At 45.0% G+C, this 18818-nt stretch overlaps 1 protein-coding gene across 1 annotated transcript in view; it reads left to right on the top strand.

The window, feature by feature from the left end:
• NDRG3 (NDRG family member 3) overlaps nt 1–18818 on the top strand; it is a 127116-nt gene that overhangs the window by 75101 nt on the left and 33197 nt on the right. Inside the window, exons 10-11 of the mRNA XM_033186334.1 lie at nt 6602–6658; nt 11841–11944. Of these exons, the coding sequence (XP_033042225.1) occupies nt 6602–6658; nt 11841–11944 (161 nt within the window). The remainder of the gene's footprint in view (nt 1–6601; nt 6659–11840; nt 11945–18818) is intronic.

Here is an 18818-nt window from a genome sequence, read left to right as displayed (position 1 = left end):
AGGTTCAAGCAACTCTCAGCCTCAGCCTCCCGAGTAGCTGGGATCACAGGCACCCACCACCATGCTTGGCTAATTTTTGTATTTTTAGTAGAGATGGTGTTTCACCATCTTGGCCAGGCTGGTCTTGAACTCCTGACCTTGTGATCCACCTGCCTCAGCCTTCCGAAGTGCTGGGATTACAGATGTGAGCTACTGCCCCCGGCCAATCCTGGGTTTTAATTTGCATCTCCCTAAGGGGCAGTGATGTCAAGCATCTTTTCTTGAATATCCTCTTGTGAAGTGTTTGTTAAAGTCTTTTGCCCTCACTCTTATTCCGCTTCCACTTTAAAAAATATTCTGGCCTGTAATCCCAGCACTTTGGGAGGCCGAGACGGGCGGATCACGAGGTCAGGAGATCGAGACCATCCTGAGACCATCCTGGCTAACACGGTGAAACCCCATCTCTACTAAAAATACAAAAAACTAGCCGGGCGAGGTGGCGGGCGCCTGTAGTCCCAGCTACTCCGGAGGCTGAGGCAGGAGAATGGCGTAAAACCCGGGAGGCGGAGCTTGCAGTGAGCTGAGATCCGGCCACTGCACTCCAGCCCGGACGAAAGAGCAAGACTTTTTGAGCAAGTCTCAAAAAAAAAAAAAAAAAAAAAAAAAAAAAAAAAAAAAAAAAAATATTCTGCATGTGAGTCCTGGGTGCATGTATCTCAAATAGCTTCTCCTATAGTTTGCATTTTCACTTTCTTACTGAATGAAATGAATGAATCACTCTACAGTGAACCCCAACACCTTATCTTTGCTACAGATTCCAAAGACATGTGAATTGCTGATGTTTGCTAACTGAAAAAGGAAGGAATGTAACCTCTAAAATCCATTCAAGGAGATAGGAAACTAAAGGGAAATGCTAATGACTTTACAAATATAAGCACTCCCAGTCCCAGCCCCAAACCAGAGTAAAAAATGGGTGATTCTTTTGGGAGAGGACATTTTTTAAAAAGAAAAAAGTGGGAATAAAGAAAAAATTATATCCCTCGTGTTATGGGATCTCTGGGGTGTCTAGCCAGAAACTTCTGTGGCCATAGCGCCTTTGCCCGAGTTCCTGTCCTGCATGCAGGAAGAATGAGGTACACAAATAAGGAAGGGTGAAGAAGAGTTTTATTTAGTGTTAGAACAGCTCAGAGGAATGGGTAGCTCCTCTCTGTAGGCAGGTCGTCCAGTCGAGTTTTCAGCGTTTGGCAGATTGGAGGCCCTGGAAAGGGTGGCTTCTTTCCACAGGCAAGTCTTTCCGACTTCTCTGCAGGTCTCTGGAGCTCTCAGCAGAGCAAGTAGCTCCTCTCTGACAGCAGGTCGTCTCTGTAGCTCTCAGTGGAGTGTGTATTCCTCTCTGCAGCTGATTGTCCAGTCTCTCTACTGTCATCCTCTAGCCATCCTGTACCCTGCTCTGGCTGAGCCCAGGGTTTTTATGGATCTCAGAAGGAAGGAAGTGCATGCTGATTGGTCCATGAGAGGCCATGGGCAGGCCAGGAAGAGGTGCCACAAGTCCCCACTCTGGTCTGGGCGACTGGCAATGCAGCCCCCAGCGTTCAGGGCCTCCCTGGCCTGAGGATGGGGCCTTACCAGGAACCCCGCCCCCATCTCTCCAGGATTCTCTCTGTGTCCTGCTTCATTCATGGCCCTGGGGCTTGCAGGGGTCCTTCCTGGGGCACCCAAGGGTGCAGGCTGCAGGGATGCCCTGGTCCTGCGCCTGGGAGTGCGGCTGCAACTGCACCTGGGAGCTCCCAACCCACCAACTCGGAAGGGGCCCAGCTCCCGCCTGCTTCCCGGAACCAGAGGCCGAGGTCTGAAGCCACAGGCGCGTTGGCTGCACCTGCACCTGGGAAGGCAAATCCTCACTGTTCCTGATTCCCCCAAGAGCACAGGGAGGCTGAGATCCACAGCTGCAGTTTGGGCAGCTGTAGCCCTGCCCAGGAGGGCGGGGATCCTGCTTGCTCCATAGAGCAGGAGGCCTGGGTCTGCAGCAACCCAGAAGGGGCGGGACTTCTACCAGCTCCGTGGAGTGTGCAGCCCCAGCCACACGGCATGATGGCAGCAGCCACTGCCATCACTTGCATTCAACTCACCTATGCCTAAAATAATTCAATGTTAGGCCACACACGTGGCTCACGCCCATAATCCCAGCACTTTGGGAGGGTGAGGCAGGAGAATCACTTGAACCTGGGAGGCGGAGGTTGCAGTGAGTCAAGATCGTGCCACTGTACTCCAAGCCTGGGCAGCAGACAAGACTGTCTCAAAAAAAAAAAAAAGCCAGTTGTGGTGGCACACATCTGTGGTTCCAGCTACTCGGTAAGCTGAGGTGGGAAGAATGCTTGAACCCAGCAGGTCGAGGCTGTAGTGAGCCATGATCATGCCACTGGACTCCAGCCTGGGTGACAGAGACAGACCCTGTCTCGAAAAAAAAAAAGAATCTGGCTGGGCATGGTGACTCATGCCTGTACTCATGGCACTTTGGGAGGCCAAGGCAGGAGGATCGCTTGAGTCCAGGAGTTTAAGACCAGCCCCGTCAACAGAACAAGACTTTGTCTCTACAAAAATGTAAAAGGTGGTACATGCTTGTAGTCCCAGCTACTCGGTAGGCTGAAGGGAAGGGAAAGGATTTCTTTTTTTTTTTTTTTTTTTTTTCTGAGACGGAGTCTCGCTCTGTCGCCCAGGCTGGAGTGCAGTGGCCGGATCTCAGCTCACTGCAAGCTCCGCCTCCCGGGTTTATGCCATTCTCCTGTCTCAGCCTCCTGAGTAGCTGGGACTACAGGCGCCCACCACCTCGCCCGGCTAGTTTTTTGTATTTTTAGTAGAGACGGGGTTTCACCGTGTTAGCCAGGATGGTCTCGATCTCCTGACCTCGTGATCCGCCCGTCTCGGCCTCCCAAAGTGCTGGGATTACAGGCTTGAGCCACCGCGCCTGGCCAGGGAAAGGATTTCTTGAACCCAGGTGTTCAGGGCTGCAGTGAGCCATGATCATGCTACTGCAGTCCTGCCTGGGCGACAGAGAGAGACCTTATCTTAAAAAAAAAAAAAAAGCTTTATTGATACTCAAACCATGAGATTCAATAAGTCGATATCTAGCAACTTTTTTGAAAGGTAGTTAGTGATCTTTAAAAAGATTTAAAGAGGGCAGAGCGTGATGGCTCACTCCTGTAATCCCAGCACTTTGGGAGGTCGAGGTGGGCAGATCACCTGAGGTCAGGAGTTCGAGACCAGCCTGACCAACATGGTGAAACCCCGTCTCTACTAAAAATACAAAAATTAGCTGGACATGGTGGCACACACCTATATTCCCAGCTACTGGGGAGGCTGAGGCAGGAGAATCACTTGAACCCAGGAGGCAAAGTTTGCAGTGAGCCAAGATTGTACCACTGCATTCCATCCAGCCTGGGTGACTCAGCGAGACTTCATCTCAAAAAACAAGCAAACAAACAAAAGGAGTTAAAGAGATGGATAATAATTTTTTTTTTAATGTAACACCTATATAGTGCTTACTGTGTACCAGGTACTGTTCTAAAATTTTTTTTTTTTTTTGAGAAGGAGTTTCGCTCTTGTTGCCCAGGCTGGAGTGTGCAATGGCATGATCTCAGCTCACTGTACTCTCTGTCTCCCGGGTTCAAGTGATTCTCCTGCCTCAGCCTCCTGCGTAGCCAGGATTACAGATGCATGCCACCACGCCCAGCTAATTTTTGTATTTTTAGTAGAGACAGGGTTTCACCATGTTGGTCAGGCTGGTCTCTAACTCCTGACTTCATGATCTGCCTGTCTCAGCTTCCCAAAGTGCTGGGATTACAGGCGTGAGCCCCCGCGCCCAGCCAAATGTTTTAGATATACTTAACCTTTTCATCCTCAGGACAATCCATTGGTACTATTACTATCCCACAGAGAAATTATTTGCTTAAAATTACATTGCTAGTAAGAGGGTTGCAGACCCAGAATATTCATTAAAGCATTGTTTTAATGCTTTAAAGCATTCATTAAAGTGGGCGGATCACTTGAGGTCAGGAGTTCAAGACCAGCCTGGCCACCTGGCCAACATGGTGAAGTCCATCTCTACTAAAAATACAGAAACATAGCCAGGTGTGGTGGTGCACACCTGTGGTCTCAGCTACTTGGGAGCTGAGGTTGGAGAGCCATTTGAACCTGGGAGGTGAAGGTTGCAGTGAGCCTGGATTGCGCCACTTCACTCCAGCCTGGGTGACGGAACAAGAGAACAAGACCCGGTCTCAAAGAAAAAAAGAAAAGAAAACAAACAAATGTTTTCTTTTGTATTGTTTTTTCATAATTTTCTGTGATAAGCATATTTTTATTAAAACTGTTAAAATATTCTAGTCACCAGCAAACTGCACTCTAAATATCCATTTCTTCCTATGTTTACATTTTTGAGAAATGAGGTATTTCTTAGCTAAAACACATTAACAGTACTATCGCCAGATGCTGTGGAAATCCTTCTCACAACCTGGCTTTTTTAAAATTTGTCCTGGTTGGGTGCAGTGTTTCACACTGCTAATCCCAGCACTTTGGGAGGGTGAGGCAGGAGCATTGCTTGAGCTCAGGAGTTCAGGACTACCCTGGGCAACATAGTGAGACCTTGTCACTATAAAAAATTTAAAAATTGGCCGGGCGCGGTGGCTCAAGCCTGTAATCCCAGCACTTTGGGAGGCCGAGACGGGCGGATCACGAGGTCAGGAGATCGAGACCATCCTGGCTAACACGGTGAAACCCCGTCTCTACTAAAAATACAAAAAAAACTAGCGGGCGAGGTGGCGGGCGCCTGTAGTCCCAGCTACTCAGGAGGCTGAGGCAGGAGAATGGCGTAAACCTGGGAGACGGAGCTTGCAGTGAGCTGAGATCCGGCCACTGCACTCCAGTCCGGGCGACAGAGCGAGACTCTGCCTCAAAAAAAAAAAAAAAAAAAAAAAAAAAAAAATTTAAAAATTAGCCTGGTGTGGTGGTGCGTACCTGTAGTCCCAGCTACTTGGGTGGCTGAGGCCAGAAGATGTTTGAGCCTGGGAGGTCAAGGCTGCAGTGAGCTATGATGGCGCCACTGCACTCCAGCCTGGGTGACAGAGCAAGACCCTGTCAGTCAATCAACCAAATGTGTCCTAATTCTTACTTAGTATGTGGGTACAATTTTTTTTTTTTTTTTTAGACGGAGTCTTGCTCTGTTGCCAAGGCTGGAGTGCAGTGGCACGATCTCAGCTCGCTGCAACCTCCACCTCCTGGGGTCAAGTGATTCTCCTTCCTTAGCCTTCCGAGTATCTGGGACTACAGGCGCGTGCCACCACGCCTGACTAATTTGTATATTTTTAGTAGAGATGGGCTTTCACCATGTTGGTCAGCCTGGTCTCAAACTCCTAACTTCAGGTGATCCGCTGTCCTTGGCCTCCCAAAGTGCTGGGATTACAGGTGTGAGCCACCACGCCCGGCCTGATTTTCTAGTTCATAACCTGTGCATCACTGATAACCTATGCAAAGATTTCGGGACTTCTTTCTGGGACTATATGATCCTACTCCAGGCATAGCCATGTCTGTCTCCCTTAGCGCCTCTTCTCCATGCCTACCCCCAATTCAGTACTTCACCCCTGATCAGCAGTACGAGTTCAGCATAAAACCAAGGAAGAAGGCTTAACGGGAATCAGCAACATAATTTGAGTTAGAAATTTTTCTGAAAATAGACTACAGTATGCGGATTTACACAGATTGCTGCATTTATTAGACTGTGAGATGCATCATTTTGAAATGGGAAAAATTAGGAGAAAAAATGTTTAAAACTCAAGAACTGTTCTGTAAAACTCTCAAGTTCTGTAAACAACTCATTTCCTCCTACTTCCTGAAATGAAGATAGCAAAAACTGGAAGAAAGAGAAAAAAGTTGTTTTTGTCTCTTGGAAGTCATGGGAGTGATTGTTAAGTTAGTCCTTATCAACCATAAGTCCAGTGTAAATATGGAAATACAGACAGGAATAAAATATCAAACAGCCATGAGGTCTAGGTCTCAGGCTTTCAAAGAAGGAATGTTCAGTGTCTCTTCCAGTCCCCTATTTCACAGCAGGCTTTATTATCACCCTGGAAAGGAGACAGTTTTTTCTGACTTGTTTCTCGTCTCTGTGTTTCTTTGAAACCATGAAAATGTATAACACTGAATTGTGGGGTTTTTCTCTTTTTTTTTGAGACGGAGTCTCACTCTGTTGCCCAGGCTGGAGTGCAGTGGCACAATCTCGGCTCACTGCAAGCTCCGCCTCCCGGGTTCATGCCATTCTCCTGCTTCAGCCTCCCAAGTAGCTGGAACTACAGGCACCTGCCACCACGCCCGGCTAACTTTTTTGTATTTTTAGTAGAGAGGGGGTTTCACCGTGTTAGCCAGGATGGTCTCGATCTCCTGACCATGGTCTGCCCATCTTAGCCTCCCAAAGTGCTGGGATTACAGGTGTGAGCCACCGTGCCCGGCCAAGGGTTTTTCATTTGTTTTTTAAGAGATAACATATATAATAAAGTGCACTCATTTTAATTGGGTAGCTTGATAAATTTTTGCATATGCTTACATTCTTAACACAGAGTTTTTACCTTTTCAGCTCTCTGGCCTGACAACCAATGTTGTGGACATTATTTTGGCTCATCACTTTGGGCCGGTAAGTACCTGTTCCACCCAGAAGAGCTGTGTTTATTGGTTTCCATGCAAATTCTTATTTTACCTCAGGAAAGAAGGGTTGCCTTAGAATTTACCTGACCCTAGTAAATAACAGTTCTAATGTAGTCTGAAAGGCATGTGGCCCTGCAAAGGTGAATCTTTAACCCATTGCCACATGGCAGTTGACATGTGGAGCTATGAGAGAAGATAGCATCTCCTGCTACCTGTTCCTGTAAGTAGCATGCCATCTGTTAATGTTTGACATCACGTGCCTCCCCAGACATCTTTAGAGCCATTAGGAGGTCTGGGAAAGGCTTCATAGAAACAGAAATTTCAGGGGGGAAAACCGTGATATAATAGTGCTGAAAGAAGCTTAGAGATTATCTTGTTCACGCCCCGTGTTTTTCAACTGGTGAGGAAACCGAAGTCTTCACAGAAAGTGGCAGTTATCGTGTACATAATTGCTGGGTAGGGGAGGGAGCTTAACTGGTAGGTGAGGGGGACCCTTGAAAGGGAAAAGTGAGTTGGGTGACCGACAAAGGAGTGATGGAGTAAATGAGCAGTGAGGTCAGAGAGCTGTGAGGTGTCTGGAATAGGGAGACGAGAGTGGGTGCTCAATTGTAATCTGCTTATTTTTAAATACTATCTGAAGGAAAATGGCAGATGGGAAGAAAACTAGCAGTTACCGAGTACTGATTATTTATAAGTACTTTAGATGTGCAAACCAAGTTGTGTTTTACATGGTTCTATTAGTCTGATTTTAAGATAGGGAAACCAAAGACCAGAGAGGCCACATAACTTGCCACCACTGTCCAGATGGTAAGTGTGGAGCTGACATTTGAATCCAGGTCAGGCTAAGTCCAAAGTCCGTAGTCTTTTATTTCATCATATTTTTATCAAAGTTACAAATTCACATATATTTTAGAGTAGAGAAGTTCTACAGGGCTTATTACAAAGAATCTGTCACCTACCCCATATTCTGCTTTTTAGTGGCAACCACTTTAATTCTTCCAGCTGACTCCTTTGGGTTTTGCCTCCATCTTGCCCTCTCTTTAATTGAGGTAATTCTTATACATAGTGTAATACACACATCCTAAGTGCATCTCAGTGACCAGTTACTGATGTATAGTTTCTTGTAACTACCACCCAGAACACAAATAAAACATTTTTATCACCCCACAAAGGTTTACTCATTATCCTTTCCCACTCAATAATTCCCCACCCCAAACAAGGTTTTCACTATTCTGTTACCTCCATAGATTAATTTTGACTGTTCTTAAACTTCATATAAATGGAATAACAGAGTGTTTACTTCTCTGAGTCTGGCTTCTTTTGCTCAACATACTATCTTGAGATTCATCCGTGTCATTCCATGTGTCAGTAGTTCATTCTTTTTTATTACTGTGTAGCAGCAGTTCATTGTATTAATATACTACAAATCAGGGGTCGGGCGCAGTGCCTCCTCGTCTGTAATCCAGCACTTTGGGAGGCCGAGGTGGGCAGATCACTTGAGGTCAGGTGTTTGAGACCAGCCCGGCCAACATGGTGAAACTCTATCAATACTAAAAATACAAAAATTAGTGGGGCGTGGTGGCATATGCCTATAGTGCCAGCTACCTGGGAGGCTGAGGCAGGTGCCCCATAATGGGACCCTGTCTTTATAAAAATTCAAAAATTGGCCGGGTGCCATGGCTCACACCTGTAATCCCAGCATTTTGGGAGGCCAAGGCAGGTGGATCATCTGAGGTCAGGAGTTTGAGTCTAGCCTGACCAACATGGAGAAACTCTGTCTCTACTAAAAATACAAAATTAGGCTGGGCACGGTGGCTCACACCTGTAATCCCAGCACTTTGGGAGGCCCAGGCAGGTGGATCACAAGGTCAGGAGTTCAAGACCAGCCTGGCCAACATGGTGAAACCCTGCCTCTACTAAAAATACAAAAAAATTAGCCAGGTGTGGGGGCACACGCCTGTAGTACCAGCTACTCGGAAGGCTGAGGCAGGAGAATTGCTTGAACCCAGGAGGCAGAGATTGCAGTGAGCCGAGATTGCACCACTGCACCCCAGCTCCGGGCGACAGAGCAAGACTCCATCTCGGGGAAAAAAAAACAAAAAAAACAAAAATAGCCTGGTGTGGTGGTGCATGCCTGTAATCCCAGCTACTCGGGTGGCTGAGGCAGGAGAATTGCTTAAACCCAGGAGGCGAAGGTTACATTGAGCCAAGATCGCGCCATTGCACTCCAGCCTGGGCAACAAGAGCAAAACTCTGTCTCAAAAAAAAAAAAAAAAAATTCAAAAATCAGCTGGGCTTAGTAGCACATGCCTGTGGTCCCAGCTACTTGGGAGGCTGTGATGGGAGGATCACTTGAGCCCAGAGTTTGAGACCGTCCTGGGCAACATAGCAAAAAGAAATACTACTTCATATAGGCCTCTGAGGAGAAAGCTAAGACCAGTATTTAATAATTTCCAAAAAGCAAGAACATCCTCACTATATACAGAGAGTAATATATATATATACACAATTTCTCTATATATAACTATGTATATATAAAACTATGTATCTACATATATATATAAAATATATGTTTAATTTAAAACATATGAGATCACAGTGGATTTTCATAAGACTGAAGAGTTCATTTAAAATTTAAGCATCCAGGCTGGTCTGAAGGTAGGGAATTATCTGAATTGATTGTTCACAGTTAGTTACAGATTGAATTCCCTGTTCTACTCTTTCCCCTTTCTCACTACTGCTCTTGACCAGTCAAAAAGATAATAAGGCCGGGCGCGGTGGCTCAAGCCTGTAATCCCAGCACTTTGGGAGGCCGAGACGGGCGGATTACGAGGTCAGGAGATCAAGACCATCCTGGCTAACACGGTGAAACCCCGTCTCTACTAAAAAAATACAAAAAAACTAGCCGGGCGATGTGGTGGGCACCTGTAGTCCCAGTTACTCGGGAGGCTGAGGCAGGAGAATGGTGTAAACCCGGGAGGCGGAGCTTGCAGTGAGCTGAGATCCGGCCACTGCACTCCAGCCTGGGTGACAGAGTGAGACTCCGTCTCAAAAAAAAAAAAAAAAAGATAATAAAAATTAAAAATAAATTTTAAAACATGTAAGCAAGTTAATGCTTGTATTACTTTGAAATGGAAACAAACATGGTTTTTAAACATGAATAATGTTCAACTTCACCAATAAGAGAATAAAATTAAAAATACGTTTGTACTAGCAAAGATGTGGGAAGACAGGTAGTGTAAATAAATGAGATAGCTCTATATATCCGGATAAGGAATGATGTTTACCATACTTTACAAGGGAAAGCAAGTGTAGAACAATGTCTAGAGGACTATAATTTGTGTTTTTAAAAACATGGGAGTCTGTTTATTTGTTTGTTTGTTGAGACAGGGCCTTGCTCTGTTGTCCAGGATGGAGTGCAGTGGTGCCATCTTAGTTTGCTACAGCCTCGACCTCCTAGGCTCAAGCCATCCTCCTCCTTCAGCCTCCTGAGTAGCTAGTATTACAGGCATGTACCACCACACTAAGCTAGTTTTAAAATTTTTTGTAGAGATGGGGGTCTCGCTACGTTAGCCCACGCTGGTCTCAAACTCCTGGCCTCAAGAGATCCTCCTGCCTCAGCCTCCCAAAGTGCTGGGATTACAGGCATGAGCCACCACACCTGGCCTATCATTTGGTATTAACTTTTCTTATAATATCTTTAGAATGAGACTGGGGCTCTCACAAACTTTTCTAGTAGTGATTCACGTACCCTTCAGTTTCAGGTAGACTCTTGTCAGTTTCCAACTGTATTCTGGGTTCATTTCATCCACATGGTTGTGAAAATGTGAAGAAAGTTTTTTCATATCCGTGTTTCTCTAACAAGGCTTGGTGGTGAACTTTACACATTGCCCTGGATTAACAGACTTCTTAATTATCCCTGATATTATTTCTTTCCTCCAATGCAAGAATTTTCCTTTCTGCTTAAAACTGCTTAATGATGTATGTGTGTAGCTCAGATGACATCTGAGAAGGCCAGCAACAGAGTGACCATTAAACAGTGGGTGGTGGAGAGGGAGACTTTTCACTGTATAGACCATTTTGTTTCTCTCATATTTTATGCCTTTAAAAGTATTGGTAGTAAGATTAAAATAAATCAGCCAGGCACAGTTGAGTGTGCCTGTTGTCACAGCTCCCCAGGAGGGTGAAGCAGGAGGATCACTTGAGTCCAGGAGTTCCAAGCTGCAGTACCTTATGATAGTGCCTGTGACTGGCCACTGCACTCCAGCCTGAGCAGCATAGTGAGTCCCCGTCTCTGAAATAAAATTTAAAAGATTAAAATAAATAATGAATTACTAAATCAATAAAGTGTCATAAACACAATGGAATATATAATTATACAGTGTATAATATTAAATGGTGGTACGTATAGATAGGTAATATGCTGATTATATCATTGAAGATATAGATAAGTTAATTGCACAGATTTATGGTTATTAAAAGAAATGTAGCCAGGTGCAGCAGATCACTTGAGGTCAAGAATTCAAGACCAGTGTGGCCAACATGGTGAGACCCTGTCTCTACTAAAAATACAAAAAAATTAGCTGAGCGTAGTGGTGCATGTCCCTAATCCCAGCTACTCAGGAGGCTGAGGCAGCAGAATCGCTTGAACCCGGGAAGTGGAGGTTGCAGTGAGCTGAGACTGCGCCATTGCTCAGTCTGGGTGACTGAGCAAGACTCCGTCTCATAAAAAAAGAAATGTTACGCTCCATTTGTTTTACACTTTGTGGTTTATATGTTTCTATAACTTTTCTTACTTAATCTTTAAAACAGCCTTGTCAGATAGCTGGTTATTGTCTTCATTTTATAGTATCTCCGTTTTTGTGAAGAATGGCAGAACATTAAAAAAACACACAAAGAAATCAGGGTTCAGAGTGATGAGGTGACCCAAGTTCCACAACTAGTACTTGAATCCTTTGCTGCCCTCATCTGACACAGAATATGGCACTGAACCAGTCTAATGCAAATCATCAGCCATTCAGCCTACGAGCACATCAGTAGTCCCCAGGCTCTGCCCCAGTTCCCATCATGAGCTGCACGATTTGACTCGTGGTAATGAAAATGCAAACCAAACAAGATGGACTTATTCTGGAGCTCAAAAGCTTGCCCATGTCTTCTTTAAATTGTTCTAGGAAGAGTTACAGGCCAACCTGGACCTGATCCAAGCCTACAGAATGCATATTGCCCAAGACATCAACCAATACAACCTGCAGCTCTTCTTGAATTCCTACAATGGGTATACTTTTTTCCTTTTTCTTCACTTAACTGTAAACAGCTCTAAAAAGAGGAGGGCGGGAGAAGGAGAGAGGACTGTATCTAATCTTGGGATGAGCTTCACTGAGGTGAAAATGTGAGCCCCTTCTGGTTTTCTAGAAACATGGACAAAGATTGAGGAAATGGATCAACTTAACCAAAGTTATACAGCCAGTAAGGGGTGAAGCCAGATTTAGAACCTTGTCTCTCTAGCTCTTTCCTCTATATAACAGAGCCTCCCTATTTTTAGTTGAAATCAGAAAGATTAAACCCTGTGCTAAACTCAGTTACAAGGAAAACACCCCTCCCTCCTCCTCAAAGTGTAAATCATTCTCTTCTCTTAAGGAATTTATTCCTGTAAATTAAACACTTAGGGCCAGGCGCAGTGGCTCACGCCTATAATCCCAGCACTTTGGGAGGCCGAGGCAGGCGGATCTCAAGGTCAGGAGTTCAAGACCAGCCTGGCCAACATAGTGAAACCCCATCTCTACAAAAATACAAAAATTAGCCAGGCATTGTGGCGGGCACCTGTAGTCTCACCTACTTGGGAGGCTGAGGCAGGAGAATCACTTGAACCCGGGAGGCAGAGATTGCAGTGAGTTGAGATCGTGCCACTACACTCCAGCCTGGGTGACAGAGTGAGACTCTGTCTCAAAAAAATAAATTAATTAAACACTTAAGACTTGAGAGTTTCAGTGGTGTTGCTGTTGGGTGTTGAGGCTGTCTCCTTGTAGCATCCCAAAGAATCCTTCAGGGTTAAGCCAGGAGCCTCCTTCCTGCTCCATACCAGATGCCACTGAAGTGGCAACTCAAGAACCAAGTCACAGGCCTCTTCCCTTCTCAGGTGTGAAGAAAAGATAGTTTCACATTCCTTGATAAATTTTGGTGTTTATGACCAGAAAATAACCTGAGTTGCTATGACTTTACCCAAAAAGGGCATTGCTTCTGCTTTGTTTTTCTAGACGCAGAGACCTGAACATCGAAAGACCCAAACCGGGCCAAAATGAGAACACATTAAAAACACTAAAGTAAGTTCCTCAGTTTCCCCAGCTGACTTGCCAAATATCTTTGCCTTTCATAGACTAATTTGGTGTTCAGTGGAATTTATGTGCCTGTTTGCTGAGTGACACCTCTTACTTTGCCTACCTAGGTGTTCTACTTTACTGGTGGTAGGGGACAATTCGCCTGCAGTTGAGGCTGTGGTAAGTATATCCTCATGCTGTGAAGATGAATGAGATCAAAATGTAATAAGACGTATAGGCCGGGTGCAGTGACTTACGCCTGTATTCCCAACACTTTGGGAGGCTGAGGCAGGAGGATCACTTGAGCTCAAGAGTTTGAGATTAGCCTGGGCAACACAGTGGGACCCTAACTCTACAATTTTTTTTTAAAAATTAGCTGGCATGGCCTGGCGCGGTGGCTCACGCCTCTAATCCCAGCACTTTGGGAGGCCGAGGTGGGCGGATCACAAGGTCAGGAGATCAAGACCACCCTGGTTAACACGGTGAAACCCCATCGCTACTGAAAATACAAAAATTAGCCGGGCATGGTGGCGGGCACCTATAGTCCCACCTACTCGGGAGGCCAAGGCAGGAGAATGGTGTGAACCCAGGAGGCAGAGCTTGCAGTGAGCCAAGATCACACCACTGCACTCCAGCCTGGGCAACAGAGCGAGATTCCATCTCAAAAAATAAAATAAAAAAAAATTAGCTGGTGTGGTGACAGTCTGTAGTCCCAGCTACTCTGGAGGCTGAGGTAGGAGGATTGCTTGAGCTCAGGAGGTCAAGGCTGCAGTGAGCCATGATTGCGCCACTGCACTCCAGCCTGGGTGACAGAGTGAGACCCTGTCTCAAAAAAAAAGTATGTAGCACACTGCTGACACACTAGAAACAGTCAGTAAATACTAGTTTTTGTTCTTTCTGATTGCACATATCAGAGTTTGCTCTTTGTCATACATTTTGGAAAATTAATTCATCATTAGATTTCATTAGCTGGGATCAGTTTTTTTCTTGATTGCTTTGTGGCAAGTAGTACAACTAAAGCACCATTTACTTGTTGTCAGATTTCTGAGAACCTCAGCCTCTAATCTGGAATAGATTACCACCATAAATCCAGCAGGCTGGAAGGCCACCTCTGCCTCCTTCTGAAGGACATAACACATGGATAAAAATGATATATGCTCATTGTAGAAAATATGAAGAAAATTTAAAAATAGAAGGATGAGGGGAAAATCATAATCCTATTACCTAAAGACAGAGTATTATTTTTTGCCTTATGTAGACCTGATTATATTAAATATATAAGATTGGGGGCCTGACTTAACACTATTGATAGCATTTTTCCATTATAGAATCAGTATTTCTGTAGGTTTACCATTATTTAACTTTGTTCTTGTGTTGATTAATTCTGATTTTGCACTATTAATGTTACTGTTGGCCACGTGCGGTGGCTCATGCCTATAGTCCCAGCACTTTGGGAGACTGAGGTGGGTGGATCACCTGAGGTCAGGAGTTCAAGACCAGCCTGGGCAACATGGTGAAACCCCATCTCTACTAAAAATACAAAAAATTAGCCGGGTGTGGTGGCATGCCCCTGTATTCCCAGCTACTTAGGAGGCCGAGACAGGAGAATCGCTCAAACCTGGGAGTCAGAGGCTGCAGCGAGCCAAGATCGCACCACTGCACTCCAGCCTGGGTGAGACAGAGAGACACTCTGTCTCAAAAAAATAAATAAAAATAAAAATAATGGGCCGGGCGCAGTGGCTCAAGCCTGTAATCCCAGCACTTTGGGAGGCCGAGACGGGCGGATCACGAGGTCAGGAGATCGAGACCATCCTGGCGAACACGGTGAAACCCGTCTCTACTAAAAAATACAAAAAACTAGCCGGGCGAGGTGGCGGGCACTTGCAGTCCCAGCTACTCGGGAGGCTGAGGCAGGAGAACGGCGTAAACCCGGGAGGCGGAGCTTGCAGTGAGCTGAGATCCGGCCACTGCACTCCAGCCTGGGCGACAGAGCGAGACTCCGTCTCAATAAAAAATAATAATAATAAAAAAATAGGCCGGGCGCGGTGGCTCAAGCCTGTAATCCCAGCACTTTGGGAGGCCGAGACGGGCGGATCACGAGGTCAGGAGATCGAGACCATCCTGGCTAACACGGTGAAACCCCGTCTCTACTAAAAAATACAAAAAAATTAGCCGGGCGAGGTGGCGGGCGCCTGTAGTCCCAGCTACTCGGGAGGCTGAGGCAGGAGAATGGCGTGAACCCGGGAGGCGGAGCTTGCAGTGAGCTGAGATCCGGCCACTGCACTCCAGCCCGGGCAACAGAGCGAGACTCCGTCTCAAAAAAATAAAAAAAATAAAAAAATAAAAAAATAAAAAAATAAAAAATAAAACAAAAATAATGATACTGTTGGACATCCTTAGGAAATCTTTGAATCTTTTATTATTTCCTTGGGATGGATTTCCAGAAGTAGAATTATAGTGTCCAAAATTATAAATCTTTACAAAGTCTTTAATACATTTTGCCAGGTTCCTTTCCAGAAAGAATACACCAGTATATTACCACCAGCACTGTATAAGCATGCCTGTTTCATTGCACACTGTCTAGCATCGAATCTTTATTAGTAGTTAATTCGATAGGTTAAAAATAGTATCTCACTGTTTTAATTTGCATGTATTTGATTACAAATGAAGTTGATAGTTTTTCATATGTCTTATTATGTGTTTCCTACAGCATGTATAACTTAACTAAATATCTCTGTGAAATTACTTGATTTCTTTGCCCTAAATAGAGCAAAACATTATGGAGTGAAGTTTTTTGGAAAGGAAGTCTAACAAATAATCAGAGGTGTAGACATAGTTGAGAAGGTTTGTAGAGTGGGGAAATGTTTGTAGGGTGAGAATATGCAGATGTGAAAGGATACATTCGCATCTCCCTGAACTGTCCTGTAAAACACTCCGTGTGAAATACGTGGCATGACTTCCCATAGAGGCCAGTAACGCTCATTTCCCCTTCCTCAAAAAACATTCCCCAGAGGTAAAAAGGTTATAGAGGTGACCCCAATTTATCAAGAAGGAACTTTATAAAGGTCACTGTTTTCTGGCTAAAAAGGTGGAGATACATGCTTCTAAACTATCAAAAACATTTAAAAATGAATATATATACTTAATACAGGAAAATATTTTTAGAAAATATCCTTAATCAGAATTTCCTTATAATGTTAAGTATTTCAGTTCATCTTGTATCTAGTTATTTGCCTTTTTAAAACTGTGTGGACTTAAAGCAACCTTTACAGTTATTTTTCAAGACTGTATTAATTTGGCCATGTAGATAAGGGCTCTTCCTCTTTCTGATTTCCACACCTTCAGTTTTTATGAGAATTCTGCAGCCCTGTCTATACCACAAGTAGATGCTCTTTCATACGCAGTCAAACCTAGTTCCCCTGCCAGAGCATTTTATCCCACAAGTGTGTAGGGATTAAGAGGAATATCCATGCATTGAAGAACAAAAAGAAATTCTACAAATTCTAGTCATTGTCAGTAACTATTCTTGCTTACTTATTCATTCAACATCATATTTTGAGCATCTCCTGTTTACTCTGCTATGAAGAATATGAAAATGAGTAAGACTGAGTGCATTCAGGCAGCCGGGGAGAGAGTAGATGTCAAAAAACAGTGGCTGTGGCTCATGCCTGTAATCCCAGCACTTTGGGAGGCCGAGATGGGCGGATCACCTGAGGTCAGGAGTTCAAGACCAGCCTGGCCAACATGGCAAAACCCTGTCTCTACTGAAAATACAAAAACGAGCTGAGCGTGATGGCACACACCTGTAATCCCAGCTCCTTGGTGGGAGAATTGCTTGAACCTAGGAGGCGGAGGTTTCAGGGAGCTGAGATCGTGCCACTGCACCCCAGCCTGGGTGAGAAAACAAGACTCCATCTCAAAGAAAACAAAACAAAACAACAACAACAACAACAACAACAAAAACCCACAGTGATTGTGGTTGGTCTACTAGGTATCAAGACTTCTTATATAATGTAGAAATTGCAAAGTAGTGAACCAAGGAAAGCATGATTGATTATATTAAATCCAGATTTGAGAGTTCATTCTTCCAGAAAGTATTTATAGTCTATCTACTGTATTCTAAGCACTGTACCTAGCAGTTAGGGATCCAGTTTTTAAATTCTACGTTTTAGAGTTAATGCACATTCTGTAGTGAACGGGTACATTCGTTTGTCACTGCCTGCATTGTCCTTTGTATAGAGCAAATCAAAACTCCGATTCGGTGATCCTGACTTTTATATCATCCCTGATTTTAGAAGAGTTTTGTATACCCCCCCACCTGCAATCCCCGGAGTAAAAGTTCATCTGGATTACTGGGTCTTGCTTAGGTAATTTTAACCACTGCTTGCTGCTACTGCAGTCTATCATGTAGGCCATTGGCGCTCCTAAAACAAATCAAATCCTGTCACTTCAGACACCTTCTGTGGCATCCTGCCTGCCACAGTCAGCTCCAGCCTGTGCCCCAGCCTCACCTTCAGTCTACCTCACCTAACACTTGCCTCGGTAGCTGTTCTGTTCCCACTCCTGGGGCTTTGCTTATGCTTTTGCCTTGATTCTGGAAGCCCTCAAGCACTCACCCTTTCCCTTTATCTACCTGTAGAAATCCCACTCCTTTCTGTGTTCACTCAGCTCAGTTGCGAAGTGTTTGCAGTGGTTTCATTTTGCTTTGTATTACATATTTCACCCTGCTGGATCCAGATTCTGAGCACAGGTTTTATATGTGTGTTCTTAGCAAACATATAAACGGAGAGATCCAGTTGATCAAAATACCTGTAAAACAATGCGAAACCGAGATTGTCTCCCCAGAACATTTTCTTTGACATCTCTGCATTCATGAACACAAGGGTGCAGGATATCAGACATGTGAATGCACAGGGCTACAATTCTTTTTTTTTTTTTGAGACGGAGTCTCGCTCTGTCGCCCAGGCTGGAGTGCAGTTGTTATGCCCAGACCGTTTATTCCCCGAAGAAGACCACCAGAGTCCAGAGTCAAAGCCAAGCGGCAAGGATCTTTACTGCAAGTTCGAACTTGGTCCCTCCATTCCACAGCGTACAAGAGGGCCCCGAACGATGCGTGTGCTCGCTTTTTATAGCCCGATGTAAACAGGATATGCTAAGTTACAGAGGAACAAGGATATTCTTTTGGTTACAGCATTACAATTGGTTGTCATTTTAAGTTATACATTTAGTAGTTTTCTATTGGTTCCCGTGCTTTTTTTTTTTTTTTTTTTTTTTTGAGACGGAGTCTCGCTCTGCCGCCCAGGCTGGAGTGCAGTGGCCGGGTCTCAGCTCACTGCAAGCTCCGCCTCCTGGGTTTTACGCCATTCTCCTGCCTCAGCCTCCCAAGCAGCTGGGACTACAGGCGCCCGCCATGTCGCCCGGCTAGTTTTTTGTATTTTTAGTAGAGACGGGGTTTCACCATGTTAGCCAGGATGGTCTCGATCTCCTGACCTCGTGATCCGCCCGTCTCGGCCTCCCAAAGTGCTGGGATTACAGGCTTGAGCCACCGCGCCCGACCTGGTTCCCGTGCTTTTACAAACGGTTGTGACCTTATCGGGGGGGATTCTCCAGGTGGTGTTTTTCCAAAGTTGAGATATTTGGAGGAATGTGTTTGTGCTGGGCCCAGGAAGTTGAGATATATGGAGGAATGTGTTTGTGCTGGGCCCAGGGCTGAGGAATGTGTAAATGTGTTATGTTGGGCTCAGGAAGTTGAGCTATATGGAGGAATGTGTTTGTGCTGGGTCCAGGAAGAAGGAGGAATGTGTTTGTGCTCTTTCACAGTGGCCAGATCTCAGC

This window comes from Trachypithecus francoisi, unplaced genomic scaffold (genome assembly GCF_009764315.1).
Source record: "Trachypithecus francoisi isolate TF-2019V2 unplaced genomic scaffold, Tfra_2.0 Lachesis_group21, whole genome shotgun sequence".
In the NCBI taxonomy this organism is placed as follows: Eukaryota; Metazoa; Chordata; class Mammalia; order Primates; family Cercopithecidae; genus Trachypithecus; species Trachypithecus francoisi.
Note: the sequence above shows the minus strand (reverse complement) of the source record. Positions and strands in the feature narration are given on the sequence as shown.